General features: G+C 42.4%; 1 protein-coding gene across 1 annotated transcript in view; it reads left to right on the top strand.

Moving 5' to 3' along the window:
* LOC138265784 (gamma-glutamyl hydrolase-like) overlaps window positions 1–16,993 on the top strand; it is a 189,092-nt gene that overhangs the window by 71,439 nt on the left and 100,660 nt on the right. The window contains exon 4 of the mRNA XM_069213812.1: window positions 16,485–16,569. Within this exon, the coding sequence (XP_069069913.1) occupies window positions 16,485–16,569 (85 nt within the window). The remainder of the gene's footprint in view (window positions 1–16,484; window positions 16,570–16,993) is intronic.

The following is a 16,993-nucleotide window of genomic DNA, read 5'->3' on the forward strand; positions in this document are numbered from 1 at the left end:
GTTTCATAAAGCTATAAAATATAATTCAACCCCTTAGCTACTGGGCCTTCCTCCCCACCCCCCACTGCTGTGCCCTTTTTTGTCTATTTAGGGTAGTTCGCCCTTAGGCCTTCATAACTTTTTGTCCATATAAGCTATCCATGCCAGATTTGCTTCCTTTTTTCCAACATCCTAGGAATTCTAAAGGTACCCAGAGTTTCCCGGTTCCCCTGGAGGAGACCAAGAAATCAGCCAAAATACAGCTGAAATTTCGTTTTTTTTTAAAAAATGGGAAAAAAGGGCTGCAGAAAAAAGCATGTGTTTTTTTTCCCTGAAAATGGCATCAACAAAGGCTTTGCGGTGCCAAAATCACCAGCTTCCCAGCTTTCAGCAACAGGCAGACTTGAATCAGAAAAACCAAATTTTTCAACATAATTTTGGCATTTTACCGGGACATGTCCCATTTTTACTATTTTTTTGTGCTTTTAGCCTCCTTCCAGTTGGTAACAGAAATGGGTGTGAAACCAATGCTGGAGCCTGGACAGCTAAACATTTCTGAAAAGTAGACAAAATTGTGAATTCAGCAAGGGGTCATTTGTGTAGATCCTACAAAGTGTTTCTACAGAAAATAAGAGCTGAAATAAAAAAAATATTGAAATTCAGGTGGAAAAAACAGCCATTTCTCTCCACATTATACTCTGTAACTTTTTCCTGCAATGTCAGATTTTCAAAAGCAATACCCTGTTACGTCTGCTGGAATCTTCTGGTTGCGGGGTTATATAGGGCTTGTAGGTTCATGAAGAACCCTAAGTGCCCAGAGCCAATAAATGAACTGCACCTTGCCATGGGTATTTCTTTGTATACCGGGTATACAGCAATTAATTTGGTGAAATATAAAGAGTGAAAAATAGGTATCAAGGAAACTTTCGAATTTCCAAAATGGGTACAAAATAAGGTGTTGAAAAGCAGTCGTTATTTGCACATCCCTGAATTCGCCCATACTAGCATGTGAATTACAGGGCATTTCTCAAATACACTTCTTTATTACACATTGTCTTACATTTGGAAGGATAAAATGTAGAGAAAGACGATGGGCAGTAACAAGTGTTCTTCTGTTCTGTGTTCCCCATGTCTCCCGATAAAAATGGTACCTAACTTGTGTGGGTAGGCCTAGTGCCTGCAACAGGAGACCCCCCCCCAAAAAAAAGCAACATGGACACATCAAATATTTACATTGAAATCTTACGTGTTTTTTGGAAAGTGCCTAGCTGTGGATTTTGGCCTCTAGCTCAGCCGGCACCCAGGGAAACCTACTAAACCTGTGCATTTTTTAAAACTAGACACCTAGGGGAATCCAGGATTGGGTGACTTGTGGGGCTCTCACCCGGTTCTATTACCCATAATCCTTTGCAAACCTCAAAATGTGGCAAAAGAAAACCACTTTTTCCTCACATTTCGGTGATGGAAGGTTTTGGAATCTAAGAGGATCCACGAATTTCCCTCCACCCAGCATTCCCCCAAGTCTCCCGATAAAAACGGTACCTCACTTGTGTGGGTAGTCCTAGTGCCCGTGACAGGAAATGCCACAAAACACAACATAGACACACCACATTTTCCCAAAGAAAACTGAGCTGTTTTTTACGAAGTGCCTAACTGTGGATTTTGGCCTCTAGCCCAGCCGGCACCTAGGAAAACCTGCTAAACCTGTGCGTTTTTTAAAACTAGACACCCGGGTGAATCCAGGATGGGGTGACTTGTGGGGCTCTCACCAGGTTCCGTTACCCAGAATCCTTTGCAAACCTCAAAATTTGCCCAAAAAAAACACTTTTTCCTCACATTTCGGTGATAGAAAGTTCTGGAATCTGGGAGAAGCCAGAAATTCCATTCCACACAACATTCCCCCAGGTCTCCTGATAAAAATGGTACCCCACTTGTGTGGGTAGGCCTAGTCCTGCGACAAGAAATGCCCCAAAACACAACAAGGACACATCACATTTTCTGAAAGAAAACTGACCTGTTTTTTGCAAAGTGCCTAGCTGTGGATTTTGGCCTATAGCTCAGCCAGCACCTAGGGAAACCTAGCAAACCTATACATTTTTGAAAACTAGACACCTAGGGGAATTCAGAATGGGGTGACGTGTGGGGCTCTCATCAGGTTCTGTTACCCAGAATCCTTTGCAGATCTCAACATTTGACAAAAAAACACTTTTTCCTCACATTTTGGTGATGGAAAGTTCTGGAATCTGAGGGGAGCCACGAACTTCCTTCTATCCAGAGATCCCTCAGGTCTCCCGATAAAAATGGTACCTCACTTGTGTGGGTAGGCTAGTGCCCGCGTCAGGAATGGATCACACACGGGTCAATAGTAGGCCTTGCACGAGGGTCACTGTTAACCTTGGAGTGATCCATTCATTCCTGACGCAGGCACTAGGCACAGGCACACAAGTGCGGTCGTGTTTTTATCAGGACAAGTGGAGAAACATTGTGTGATATGAATTTTGTGGATCCCTACACATTCCTATAGTTTCTGGGATGAAAAAGCAAGGAAAAATAGTGTTTTTAATCAAGGTTTCACTTTTGCAGGGTATTTTGGGTAAATAAACTTTGTTAAATCCAAACACGCCACACTTCCGTGGACTGGCTCGGGTGTCTAGTTTTCAGAAATGTCTGGGTTTGGAAGGTTCCCTATATGGCCGCCAAGATTAGGACCAAATACTCAGGTGACTGTATAACAAAACAAGGCTGTTTTGTGGTAGGTAATTTCTATGTCTCCACAATCCATTTTGGATACTTCCCTGTTGTGGTCACTTGCCCAACCACTATAGTGAGGCAAAGTTTTTCTCTGGAGACTTAGTGGAACGCCGGGTGGTAGAAAATTTGTGGCTGCCTGCAGGTTCTAGGACGTCCCCTCACTGAAATGCAAGGCAAAAGTGTTTTTTATGCAAATTTAGTGATTTCACTGGGATTCTAGGTGAAGGAAAACTGGTGAGAGGCACACAAGTTCTACACCCTTGGACTTCCCTGGTGCTAGTATGTTAAAGTTAATCCACCACTCACACTAGTTGGTTTTAGCACCTCCAGAAATTATGGTTTCAAAAATTGAAATCAAGCCTTCTGAAGGTGGGCCATAGAGCTGCGTCCAGGCACCAACCTCTTTATGGTACGGTCCATTCACACTCCATTCACGCACAACAAACAGCCCTCTCATACCGCCGGCCACGGGCCCAATCCAAGCAATCACGGCACTCACATTAACTTACCGCTGTTAGACAAGGGCCCATCACATTCATACGCCACAGGAATACGTTTGACTACATTTTACGACCTGTCAAGTAAACGCCTCCTTCTTCCTGAACACTACCGAAGGCATGCGTAACGAACCTTTACTAATGACTCCCATGACAGCCACCGAGGCTCAGGAAGACATGTTTTTCATGCACTTTAGCGCACTCACTGTGCTAAATCCAACACCTTCCAGTTTGTGGATGCAAGTTTGGGGGGTCTGAGTATGCCGCGCAAAGCGATTCCTCGAACTGAGCAAGCATATCTACCACTGAAACTAAGGCAGACATGCTGGGGCATTCTTGTGATGTTCCCTAAAGAGAAGGTCATAGGCTATGAAAAAGGATAGTGTTTGGCACACAGGGGAGTCCGTGAGAACGTAGCATATGTCCCAGCCAACAGGATGTGCAGTGCTGTGACTGCAATGCACTTATCATACAGCAAATTGAACATCTAATAAGCTCTTATGGAGGATGAACAAGAAAAGATGGATAAACACTGACCCATATGTGTCATTGTCCTTCAGTGCTGGGCTGGCATCAATGGGTTTGAATCCATAGGTGTAGATGATGTACATCTGTACTACCTTTACTGTCTGCCTTCTACCTGTGCAATATCCCTGTGAAGGTACACCTACCATAAGCTTTCCTTACCAATTCATCTCTGTCCTCATCAGAATCCTGACTAATCTTGTACAATTGGCAAGTGAACCTATTCTAGTTATGGATGCAAGTTGGGGGCCTATCCCTGGAACTGAGTGAGAATATTTACCGTTGAGACTAAGGCAGACATGCTGGTGAAGAAATCCTAAGGTCTCTAAAGTAAAAAGTCAATCAAATATCCTGTGGGACTCATTCACCAACACTACTACTTTTGCTTTGAAAGTGAAGCTACAAATTGAGTTTGCACACTTTCAAACAAGTAAAAATGTTGGTGAATTTGTCTGACAGGATATTTGTTTGACTTATTACACTTACCCTGGTTCTCGTTGGCAATCATGGTCCTTGTGTAGCATACATAAGTTCCCGAACAAGTTCTTCAAAATTCAGTCATGCCCATAACATTTTGCCACACAGTGTACTCCGTGACAATGTGGCATATATTCTGTCCACTAGTATGTGCAGAATGGGGACAATAATGCACATTAATTGAACAGAACACCTACCACGGTCTGACGGTGTATATAGGTGCCAAGCAGGCCATAAGGAAGTCCATGATTTCATGAAGTAGATCAAGTAAAATTCTGTGGCTACTTGCCTAACGAAGCAGTGGCCCATGGACTTTCGGTATCCATGCACAGACACTGAAAGGATTACCCAACGGCAGCTCCACCTCAGTCGATTTCCCAGAACTTTGATTTAGTATGATACAACGTAAAGCAAGTAGGGACACAGAGGCCTGGTTGAGATGGGCACTGGGGACAGTAATACCGACTCTCCTGCCGCTTTCCATGCTCAGAGCACACTTTACAGCGACGACATGGACGATCCTTTTTGGGTGTTTTAGGAAGGCGATCAGCAACGTGTCGCTCCGGCTGCCTTGCCACGTCCTCCAAAACATTTGAGGTGGAGGCTGCTGCTGCTTCTGAACAGCTCAATTACAGACAACTGAAAGTCAAGGTAAATCATGAGTCTTCCTGTGGTTGTCTGACGGTAAACAACATACGCATTGTATGTTGCCATCTGGATGAGGGGGGTAAATAGTTTCTTGTACCAAGTGCAAGTTTTATGACACGCATTGTATGGTTGAAGAACCTGGTAGTTCTTGTCCACTACGCCCATGTACTTATTATAATCAAGTGTACAGATCGGCTTGTGGACTTTGGCCATCTGACCCCAAACCGTGATGGGGGAAGTGCTCTCATCATGAATTGTAGTGAGCACGGATACATCATGCCTATCCAAGAACTTGACTGCAAGCAGTTCGTTGGAACCCCATGCAGTACTCTGGAATTTCTGGAGCTTCTTGCAAACAAGCTCCTGCAGGAATCCTTTGCCACAGTGCTAGCTTTTTAGAGCTCACTAAACAGCTCTACTCCTGTATAGAAACTGTCCACATAAAGGTTATAACCTTTGTGAAGGAGTGGCTGGACAAGTTCCCATACAATCCTACCTGTGACCTCTAATGTGGGAGGGCAACCTACAGGGTTTAGGGTAGAGTCCTTCCCTCTATACACTCTCAAGCTGTACACATAGCCAGCAGAGCTTTCACACAGCATGTACAGCTTTATGCCATAGCAAGCTCTTTTGCTTGCAATGTACTGTCTGAACAGCAGCCTTCCTTTGTGCAGGATCAAAGATTCATCAACTGCTATATTCTTTCCAGGAGTATAGATCTCTGGAAGCCTGGCAGACAAATGTTCCACGACAGGCCGAATTTTGAACAACCTGTCATGGTCTGGATGGTCCCGGGGCAATGTAGCAGAATTGTTATTGAAATGCAGCATGCGCTGCAGTAGCAAAAAACGATCTCTGCTCAAGAATGGTGCGAAGATGGGGGTTACCCAAACCGTGTGAGTCGTCCAGTAGGACTGCAAGGTGGGTTATTGCACTATACCCATTTTGAGCGTAAGGCCAAAAAATATCTTCAACTTCCCCAGCGAAGTGGGAGTCCACTTGGGTGCCCTTAAATGGGGCCCTAGAGTGCCTCCATGCTCTCTCAGAAATTGGTCTGCACGCAAATTTGTTTGCTGCACAATTTCCTTATGGAAGTCAACATCCAAAAATAGATGGACGTAGTCGACTGGCAAAAAGTTGGCCGTTGCGACTTTACATCCAGCGTCACCAGTAAAAGGTGAAATTTAGGGCTGATCTAAACAGGGGGGCTGCCAAGAGAGCACTGTCTCTGTGCTTGTGGCCCCATGCACCTGCTCTCTGGGTTCGGCTAACCCGATGTTGTCCTGCTGCACAAACTGTGCACAGCTGTCGTCATCGTTCATCGGATGGGACTCCGCTGACTGAAAAATCGCTCCCAGATTCTGCCCCATTGTCCTCTTCCTCAGATGCTGTCTCAGTCTCTCATCCTGCCTCAGAGCTGTCCTCCATAACCTGAGTTAGGGCTTCAGCAGTAGTCATCCAATGGGACGCCATCTCTGCTACTGGCTAAACTGTCCCTCTAAAGTGCTAGCCTAAGTAGAAGAGCCAAAATATTGCTTGTGGGTGTGTGTGTGATGTGTCCAGTAGTAAATGTCACCTTACCTTCGGCAGATTCTCTGACGACACTGAAAAAAACAAAAAAAGACACAGTATTACTTCACCTTACCACATACCCATCATCACAGCCTTTAGCGCTGGTGGCACCCAGTGCGACAGTCATTTTTGGTGCTCTGTCTCCCATGACCTCCTCTTCTAATTCCCTCAGTAACACCCAGCAAAAGTGCCCCTCATGTCTCCATAGTCCCCCTCACACCTACATTTCATTTGTTTTAAAGCGCATGTAATGCCTGGCTTTACTAATCCACTCAGCTAAATACATATACATGTATATCCTTTGCAGCAGGCACATAAACCATCTGCGCTACTTTATGGCATCAAAACTGCCACTAGACAAAAGACAGATCTATTTCTATCTCTCTCTCTCTCTCTCTATATATATATATATATATACACACACACACATACATATCTAGAGATTTGTCTCTCAAATATATATATATATATATATATATATATATATATATATATATATATATATTTATTTGATACATATATAAAGAGAGACTGTTTCTCTACATCACTGCCACTGGGGCCTATCATGGAAAAACACACATATATAAAAACAAAAATGCCCCATTTTCTTTTTTTTCTTTTTGTAACTATTCCCTAGGGGGCGCGATCACCACCCCCCAGGAAAAACTATTGCGTTAAAATTACCCCCAGAGGTCGGTGCGTGAAGGAAGGGCCGACCCCACCATTTTTTTTTTTTATTTCAATATCTGTGGGTGGGCGTGATCGCCCCCCAGAAGAACCCCAACTTATTTGGTTTTATATTTATGCCCCCAAGGGGGGCCAGCCCATTTACCCGGGCCTGACCCCCCCAAAACAAGATCCCAGGTGTCTAGGGGCATTTCCGGGCCATGGATCGCAGCCGTGCTCTAGGAGAGGTTTTGGCCTTTTTTTCCCCACCAGAGTAGGGAGAGGACGCTTACCTGCTCCTCTGCTGCTCCTGTGGTGAAAAATGTGACGCGCGCTGATGTCACAGAGGGGCTGGTGGGGGGGCGGGGGAGAAGCAGAAGTTCTTCCGTGTCTCACGGGGGTAATAAAAAAATAATAATAATACTCTGGTGGATTTTGTAACCCCCTCCCTGGTGTCGGCTAGTGGCCGACGCTTGCACCAATGGGATTAAATTCAACAAAATAAAACAAAACAAACAGTATATGCGTTTTGTATATTTAGCCCATTCGAGGAGATATCCATGTCCTGCCTACTATCTATTTGAATGTTCTGTTTGTTTTTCCCTTTTTACCATGCAAGCCTCTGGGCTGAACTGTTACTTCAGTTAATTATGCCTCAAAACAACTACTGTCTGTTGCACTTATGAATCATTTAACACAAGACATAAACAGTGCATTTCTGTATGTATATATATATATATATATATATATATAGAGAGAGAGAGAGAGAGAGAGAGAGAGAGAGAGAGATTTGTCTCTCAAATATATATATATATATATATATATATATATATATATATATATATATTTGATACATGTATAAAGAGAGACTGCCTCTCTACATCACTTTTTTTTATTTTTATACAAGTGTCCTTTCCCTGGGGCCAATCGAGTCAAAGCACACACATATATATAAAAAATGCCCCCATACTGCACAGTATGTTTTTTGTTGATGCACTGTGTACAGAACTGCCTAACTTGGATAGAAATAACTAAATAAGGAATTTATGTGGACTGGCATTTCCCTAAACAAACATGTTCTACAAGTTTCACAGACTCACATGAAATTTGAACAGAAATATATTTTGGTTTTGCTGTAGAAATCATAAAATTAGGCCCATTTTTATACTTTTTTAGTGCTGCATTTGCGTCATTTTTTGATGCAAAAGTGGCGCAAACTTACAAAATACAATTAGATTTTGTAAGTTTGCGCCGGTCAGTCAAATAACTTTATTCGGCGTGTTGCCATAAAAGTACACATGTATGCAAATAAATCATCATAAAATACAAAACTTATTGCATATTTCAAAAAGCAAGACTCTTCAATCTACAGGTCTATGGAACCTAAACATACCACTTGAACCTACTAAATATAAGATAATAAATACTTATAAAATCATGTACATCAATAAAACAATAGTTAGATTCCATTAATAAATAATCACATTGCTAATTCATATTGATTCCTAATAGTAATAGCAGATTTGATAAAACTTAAAATGGAGCTGCATATTTGTTTGGACGAGAGGCTTTGAATGCCAATCAATCCTTCTTTATAAGAGGAAGTGTGCCAATTACGCAAAATAGGTAATAAAAAGGTTTCCCTAGGAGCTGAATAGAGTTTACAAAATAAAATAAAGTGACAAGTACTTTGTTTCGAAAAATTGTCACAAGGGCATGATGGTAATGTTTTTTACCACACGCATTTTGTTGGAAACGCCACTCTAAAATGTATCATATTGAGTCTAAAAAGTACAAGTAAAGAGTATAAGGAGGGAATCGGAAACCAAACAAAATAAGGTTCTAACAAATTTGAGGATGGAATTTGTACATATGAACCAAAATAACTCAATTTCTCTGCCACTTGGTATCTGGAATTCATAGCATACTCTTTATATCGGGATTTAACAATTTCCTTTGCATTGGCGGGCAAGAGCTCTGGTTTAAGATACACAGACTCCAAGTCCAAGTTTCGGAAGCAGTTATGAACAAAGTTTAACCATGGAATTTTGTTATGGTTTGCTAACGAAATGCAATCTTTTACACAATCATGTGTTAAAGTAGCCACCGGATTTAACCATACTTTTATCCATAACAGAAGGGGGTCAATATCTATCAAATCTGCAATGTAGCCAAAGCCCAGCTCCTCATGGCATATAATATTTGCTACATTCTTGGGTACCATAAGTAGCCGATGAAGAAATTTATTCTCTGCCCGTTGTAAAATAATTGAGCTAGTATATCCCCAGAGGCCACCCCCCGTAAATCACCGCCGAGACACATTCAGACTTATAAAGTGTGATAATCTGATGTACTGGTCTATGCCGCAAATCTACGGTCGAAGCGAAAAATTGCTTCGACATTTCTTTCCATTTGTTGAAGCTTAAAATTCTAATGGAATTTCCATGACAGAGAGGAACTTAGGTGCAAACCTAAGTAGCAGAAATCGTTTACCTTTTGTTAAAGTGTTCCCTCCCATTATAAAACTTTTAGTGCATGTGTTCTTAGGACCGCAAATCATAACATGTGACTTTTTAAAATTAACTTTCAGATCAAGATCTTGAGTGTGTATTAAAAAAAGGTCCAAGAGGGTCTGTAGGCCGTTGGCCGTGCGAGCAATTAAAACGGCGTCATCAGCATACAATAAAATCGGCAATTGTCTAAAACCCACCCTTGGAAAATCCTTGTCATTTTTAGCTAAATAATTATACAAGCCATTTATGTACAACAGAAATAAAAAAGGTGCCAAAGTGCAGCCCTGTCTGACGCCCTGATTAGATGCGAGGGGATAGGATCTTTCACCATGTTGTCCAAACTGAATTGTAATAGTAAGGTTAGAGTATAAACGTTTGATCAGATCCAGAAAATCTTGCTCAACCCCCATTGTGTCCATTTTTTTCCACAATTTTACTCTATTTACCATATCAAATGCGCTGGAAAGGTCTATAAAGGCTAGGTGGATGGATTCCCTTTTTGCAATGACATATTTGCTAAGAATAAGGTGTAGATTTAGGGCCTGTTCCACTGTGCCTAATCCGGGCCTAAACCCATATTGAATTGGCGATAGAATGTTTGTCCTTGCCGCCCACTCCTCAAGCCTGTTTAAAATGACACTCCCCAGGATCTTTACCGTGGAGTCAATGAGAGATATAGGTCTATAGCAGAAGGGGTCAAGCCTATTGGCCTTTTTGAATATCGGGACAATTATTGCCATTAACCATAAGGGAGGAATAAAGCTTTGAATAGCGCTGTTCAGAACATTTGTGATTAACGGGACCCACAAATCAGGTAAAGATTTGAATAAATCCGCAGGAACCCCGTCGGGGCCAGGAGCTTTCCTTAGTTTCATTTTATTTATTGCTATGGTGATCTCATGTGTCTCAAGTAAGATTCCACTCTTAATTGGAATGGGAGTAACCGGACATGAGAGGCCACGAACCTCCACACCATGATTAATGTTATTTGTGGACTGGAATACGGATGAAAAATGTTCTACCCAGACCCCCTCTGGTATCAGACAGTCTTCCTCCCTATTTACGTGTCCTGAAAAATATGGGTGAGTGACCACCTTCCCAAATTGAGAGGAATCCCTCAATTCTGTAGCTGCCATGAGATTTTCCCATGCGTTGGTACGTATTTCATTAACTATTTAACTAAGTCACGGCTAAATGGTATAGATTTAATAGCTGTTTTTAAATATCTGTGGGCGGCCGTACAGGCCGAATTAAACCAGCATTGAGGTTTTATGCCTTTAGGATGTTCAGCACACGTCAGTGTCTCAGAGCTTATACATTCAAAAGCGCTTATAAGGTGGGCGCCAGTGGATTGCAAAGACAAGCAAGTATTGATATGGGCCTTATTTTGTATTATGAGGTTCTCATGAAAGGTATTAGGGTTTACTCTCTCCCATCTCTTACGAGGGCCAAAATTTCTTTTCAAAGCCTCTTTTCCCTTGCATACTGTCCTAGGTAAAATTAGCTTAGTTTTAAAAAGCTAATTTTATACTCAAGGGATTGTGGTCACTAGCACAATGGGATTTAATCTTAAAATCCACAATTAAACGAGAAAGTGAAGGGCAGATAAGAATAAAGTCAATAATGCTACCATTCATGCTCCCTGTATAGGTGGGTATTTCCCTGGTCTGACTATTTGTTGTGTCCCTTGCAAAAACAAGATCAAATTTATAGATAAGGGTATTCAGGGCATTACCTAAATTAGAGTGGGTAAAGTGAGTAAATGACTCTCTGCCTTCTATAGAGGCGCCACATAAATGGGGTAATTCGTGATTGCACAAATGAACATTAAAATCTCCGACCCAAATCATGTCAAATTCCCTGTCCTGTAGTTTACCAGCAGAGTCTAAAAAGTCTGTAAGATCTTCGAGGCTTCCTGACAGGGCAATACTAGGAATATTATTATAAAAATGTAGGAGTAAAATATCTTTCCGCCCGGTCATTGATAATAAAATCACCAGAAAAAAGGTGGAAGACCAAATCAGAGATACCTCAATTTTTGGAAGTAATAGTGACACAAATATCAAGAGCCCACCACTTGCTCTGCCCGCTCTAGATGGAAGAGCTGGCTGGGACACAGAATAATAACCATCTAAATAAAAAGGTACCGTAAGCCAGGTTTCTTGAAGACAAATAATGTCAAAAGTGGATACAAACTCCAACCATTCTGAGTTTTCAGCTTTGGATTGAAGCCCAGCAATATTCCAACTAATTAAGGATAAAAAAATCAGTACTTTCCTGGGGCATTAACCCGGGCTCCTTGATTATGGCAGTATCTATGAAATTCTGTGACAAACTGGCTCAAAAAATGACGCAAATGTGGTGCTAAAAAAGTATAAAAAGGGGCCTTAGTTTTTATAGATTTAAATACACCTTCACCTCTTCAATCGTAATATATTTCTGATATAGTTGCAAAGTTTTATATCTCCTCTCATAAAACATGTTTGATGATGGATAATCAATGGGGTATTGAACAGGGAAGTTGATTCCTTTTTCTATCAAACAATTGCTGTTATTTGTCACTGTTTCCAGATATGTGGGTGGTGGTGATAGAATTCTTTTTTTTTTTTAAAGTATACCACGTTGTTTGCCTTCATTGATTAAGAATATGCTAGTTGCCGGTAGGTGGACATTGGAAGAAAACAGAACAAACACAAAATAAGCACAAGGGGGCAGTCTGAGGAAAGTTCTTAGAACTTGTAGTGATCTCACGTTTCGTTTCTCACTCCACTTGCTATTTGCATTTCCGTTCTGCATAACACCTATTCTGAGACATGTCTGTAACTCACATTTTCAAAACAGAAGCCAGTGAAAAATCCTTAGCTAAAAGACATTCAGATTGACAACACTTATAGCTCTCGAATTGCTGACACCTATTGGCTTTGTCAATGCTTTTTCTTAAGAAGAGCCATGATCATTGAAAGCAGTAAAGGCAAGATAGAGACCTCTGAGTCAGGCCCATTTTTTAACTGGATGCCTGTGGAGGTCTAAGAGATGTGTGATGATATGTGCATTTCCAGAGAGGTTCAAAATCAGACAAGTTGCAGATATTTCCACAACTTGAACCCTGTCCTGAAAGAAAGTTGTGATACCAAGTTATACTCAGTTCCCATAATCAAGGTGTGATGTTATGAGAGGGTGAGTAACTGTCTTATGGCATGAAAGTGGGAGATAGATAAAAATGATCCTAAGCATCCTAAGACGACTGAAACAGGTGGCATTAATCTAGGTAACTTATGCCATAGAGGAATCTTGATCAACCAGGAAACTTAAGTTTGGGGCAAAAGCAACTGGCATAGGCACAGGTCCTAAGTTAGGTGGCCACCAAAAGGGAGACCCGGAATAGGAAAGTTTGGAAACATTTGTATTGAATTTTTTATCTGAGTTCATTTTCAAGCAGTTATCACTCATCTAGGTTGCTACCAAGAACACAAAAGAGCAAAATTTGGTTTGAGTTTCCCGACAGTTGTTGGATATAGAGACAATGATCTACATATTGCCTGCATAAGATACAGTCTCAAAGCCAAATGAATGGACCTGTTTGACCAAAGTATCCATATAAACATTGGAAAGACTGGGGCTCACTGAGGAACCCTGAGAGACTCTGCATTCTTTATTATAGTAGGACAAACGAAAAGGGTGCAGATAGGTTGATTGGGTTCTTGCAGTCAGAAAAGAACAAACCCTTTTCAGACCTTCCTTGCAGATGCCCAAATTGAAAGATGTGATAAGGGAATGGCCTGGGACAAAGAATTGAACTCTAGAAAATTATTCAAAAGGCCCAAGGTGGCAGATCCAACCTGTCCTAGGGTCATTTGCAGATCATCAGTGTCAGCAAATAAAGACGTTGTAGTGATGGGTTCAGCCCGAAGCCTGGCAGAGAGGCGTCCAACAGCATGCACCCACTTCTTTCTTTGTAGACTCCAATTTGTAGGATGCTGCATAAGTATAGCTTTAGTTTAGAAAGAAGCTGTTTTTTTTTTCCTGCACCTTCTTTCTATGATCTCTCTGCTGTGTCCCCTCCCTCCACCACCCATCATAAGCTAGGTGGCATGCATCTGTTTCTGAAATAGTCTCATCCCCATTGAAGTAGACAGCAATACTTTCTTTATATTCCCTGTTAGACCTGTCAGCTTTGGGGTTGTGCTCCCCCAAATATTTTGCCTTCCTCCTCCATATTTACTGACTTCATTTTTGCTGGCCGTAAGACTCTGCCCCTTATCACAGCTAACCAGTGCTAAAGTGGTTGTGCTCTTTCCTCTAAACATGGTATTGTTGGCTTACACCCAATTGGCAGACTTAATTTACTTATAAGTCCTTAGTAAAGTGACACTACACATGCTCTGGGCTTATGACTTAATTGCTACTAATGGGTCTGCAGCACTGAATATACCCTTTAAACGTGTCTCATGCCTGCCACTGTAGTCTGGGTGTGTACAGTTTTAAGCTGTCAGGCCCAAACCTTCCTTTTTTAAGACATATAAGTCACCCCTAGGTTAGGCCCTGGACAGGCCAGAGGGCAGGGTCCAATGTGTTAAAAAGCAGGACATGACCTTTTGAGCTTTAAATATCCTGTAGTGAAAAACTCTTAAATTTGTTTTTAAGTACTGCAAGGCCTGTCTTTCCCATAGGATAACATTGGAGTTACCTTATTTCATTTTATAAGTGAGATGTCCAAATGGGACTTGGTCACCAGTTCATGTTTGCTGTCTCTGGAATTTGAATTTAAAATCCTAACTTATGGCGAAGTGGGATTTTAAATTACAATTTTGAAAATGCCATTTTTAGAAAGTTTGCATTTTCCTACTGTAGCCATGTAATGTGTGTAACCTGTCTCTGGTCACCTGACTGAGTGTAGCTGACAGTTGGGCTTTGTGTATTCCTCCTAGACAACCACACACAATACGGAGCTTAGGTGTGCCTGGATGGGCATCACTGGCAGGACGGGAGGGAGGAGATGGGCACACCCCCACTTACACCTGAATAGGTTGTGTCCTGCCTCCACCCAAAGGGCTGCATACCCCCTGTAGTCAGTAGGGAGCCGGATCAGGGAAGGCAGGATGCCTGGGGACTTCAAATGGAAACCTCTAGGAGCTTCTCTCCTACTTCAAAGGGACAGCATTGTATAAATACTAGAACTCAGACACCACCACTTCAAGTACACTTCTGGATCTGTGGATACTACTCCAGAAAGAAGGACTGCTGTGCTGCTAAAGGACTGCCACTCTACTGGACTGCTGCTCTTAAGAAACTGCTGCCCTGCTGTGCTGACATGCTTCCTGCTGCCCTCTTGCTTGGGTGAGGAGGACTGGACCCGGATCCCTTGAACCCAGACCCAGAGTGACTTCAAGGGCTAGTTGGCTGGTATCCTAATCTTAAGCCTCATGGACACAACAGGCTTCCATCAACTTTGCGCCTGCACTTGGACTATGCCACCTGTTAGTCTACCCTTCCAGTTGGTGCCGGCCTAGTCCTGGACCTTGGAAGTGGGCCTACGGTGCTCTGCCAGCCTCTGTGGTACCAGCAGAACCAAAAAAACATCTCTGCTGCATGGCGCAAACCTAATCAGAACTCACACATCATCCCTGCCACGAGGATTGGACTTATTGCAAAGATCCAAACCCCATTCCAGCTCTTTGGAACCTTCATATTGCTTCAACTATGCTATGCATCCTCGGCACAGACTCCTGCATCCCTCATTAATAGCAGGCTTGACGACGATGCCAGACTCCTCATCGCAGCCTTGTCACTCTTCGGAACCAATGCATCATCTCAACTGCGTGCTGCATGCCTTGATGCTGGACTTCACGTTGCAAGCCCCATCGATGACAGTCTCAATGATGACACTGGCCCTCGAATTGCAGCCTCTCTGCATCTTGGAACTAACAGATCGCTTCGGCTGGACAATACATCTTTGACCCGGATCCACTCAACGCTCCGTAAACAAGGATTTAAGGTACTTTGTTCGGAGGGCCTAAGAGGGGCCCTGTAGCCAGCCTGAGCTCCATTGTAGTCAGCCTCTACTTGTGGCTTTGTCCTGTTCTGGTGCAACCAGATATCCACAGTTGGCACTTGTACTTTTTGGCGATATTCATGCTTACATCTTTAAAATTGAATAGCTCTGGTCCTACTGATTAGATTTTTGTCATCTTGGTCTTGTTTTATTTATTAAATTTAGTTCTATTTTACAAACTTAGTGAAGGTTCTTTTTTGTGTGTTGTTTTCACTGTTTGAAGTGTTGCACTAATACTTTAAACACTGCCTCCAAGTTAAGTCTGTCTGGTTTGTGCCAAGGAACCAGAGGGTTGAGCACTGGTTAATTTGGGGTTTGCGTGTGCCTTACCCTGAAAAGTATTGCGGTTGCTGCTTCACCAGAGGTCACACCCCAGTCCACCAGTAACCCAATTCTTTCATTGCCCATCTCTGGGTCATGCCATTTTCTGTAAATCAACTTGTGGCTTGAGCAAGGCAACACCTTTGCTAAGAAATGTGGTGAAGGGCATGGTGACTACCAAGCACCTCAGTAAAAAGATGGACTGCCTGCTCACCTCCCATGTCCTGTGTCAAGCTCCGACAGAGAAGAGCTGAGCTGTAAAAAACTCACTGATTTGGGGTAGGAGTTGATGGGACTGATACACACACTCAGTGGATACTGTTGAATGCCTGGCAACATCCTAGGCAATATAGCAATATCAGCAAAGCAGCCCTATTACCTTTAGTTGATGAGGGAGTCAGATTGTTATTGGGAGAGTAACATTACGATTTACAGTGGAATCTCACAAAAACATCTCCCCATTGTATCCCTTTCTTTCATCAGGATCCTGTTTCCTGGCGGCGCTGTTGACCTTCAGATGTCAGACTTTGCGAAAACAGCAGCAATTTTCTACAAGATGGCTATGGAGGTGGGTCTCACCACTTGCTCTAAAAAGTGGTATAAGTACCTAGAGCTGGAATAGCACTAAACAGTTTAAAAGGACATGCTCCCTGAAAGGTCTTAGCGCAACCAATATCTTGACTGAGAAGTGAAGGGATTTATAAGGCCACCATACCAGTGTCTAAGCTGAGGACATCTATGCAGTGGCTAATTTTGGTATTGTGTGGTTCTCTTGAAGGGGCTATGTGTCAATGTTGGATTTATCATAGTGTGTGTGAGAGTGCTGTTGGCTTAGCTGTGTTTTGCCAGTTGTATGAGTAAGTTGTCATCTTTTGCAAGTGAAAGTAAAGGGGCTCTAACTAACATGCACTTTTTGAGGACATCTGTTTGAAGGTGTGACTTAAACATTGGTACATGGTGATTGATAATACTCCATTGAAATAGTGGTCATA

Source organism: Pleurodeles waltl, chromosome 11 (assembly GCF_031143425.1).
Source record: "Pleurodeles waltl isolate 20211129_DDA chromosome 11, aPleWal1.hap1.20221129, whole genome shotgun sequence".
NCBI lineage: Eukaryota > Metazoa > Chordata > Amphibia > Caudata > Salamandridae > Pleurodeles > Pleurodeles waltl.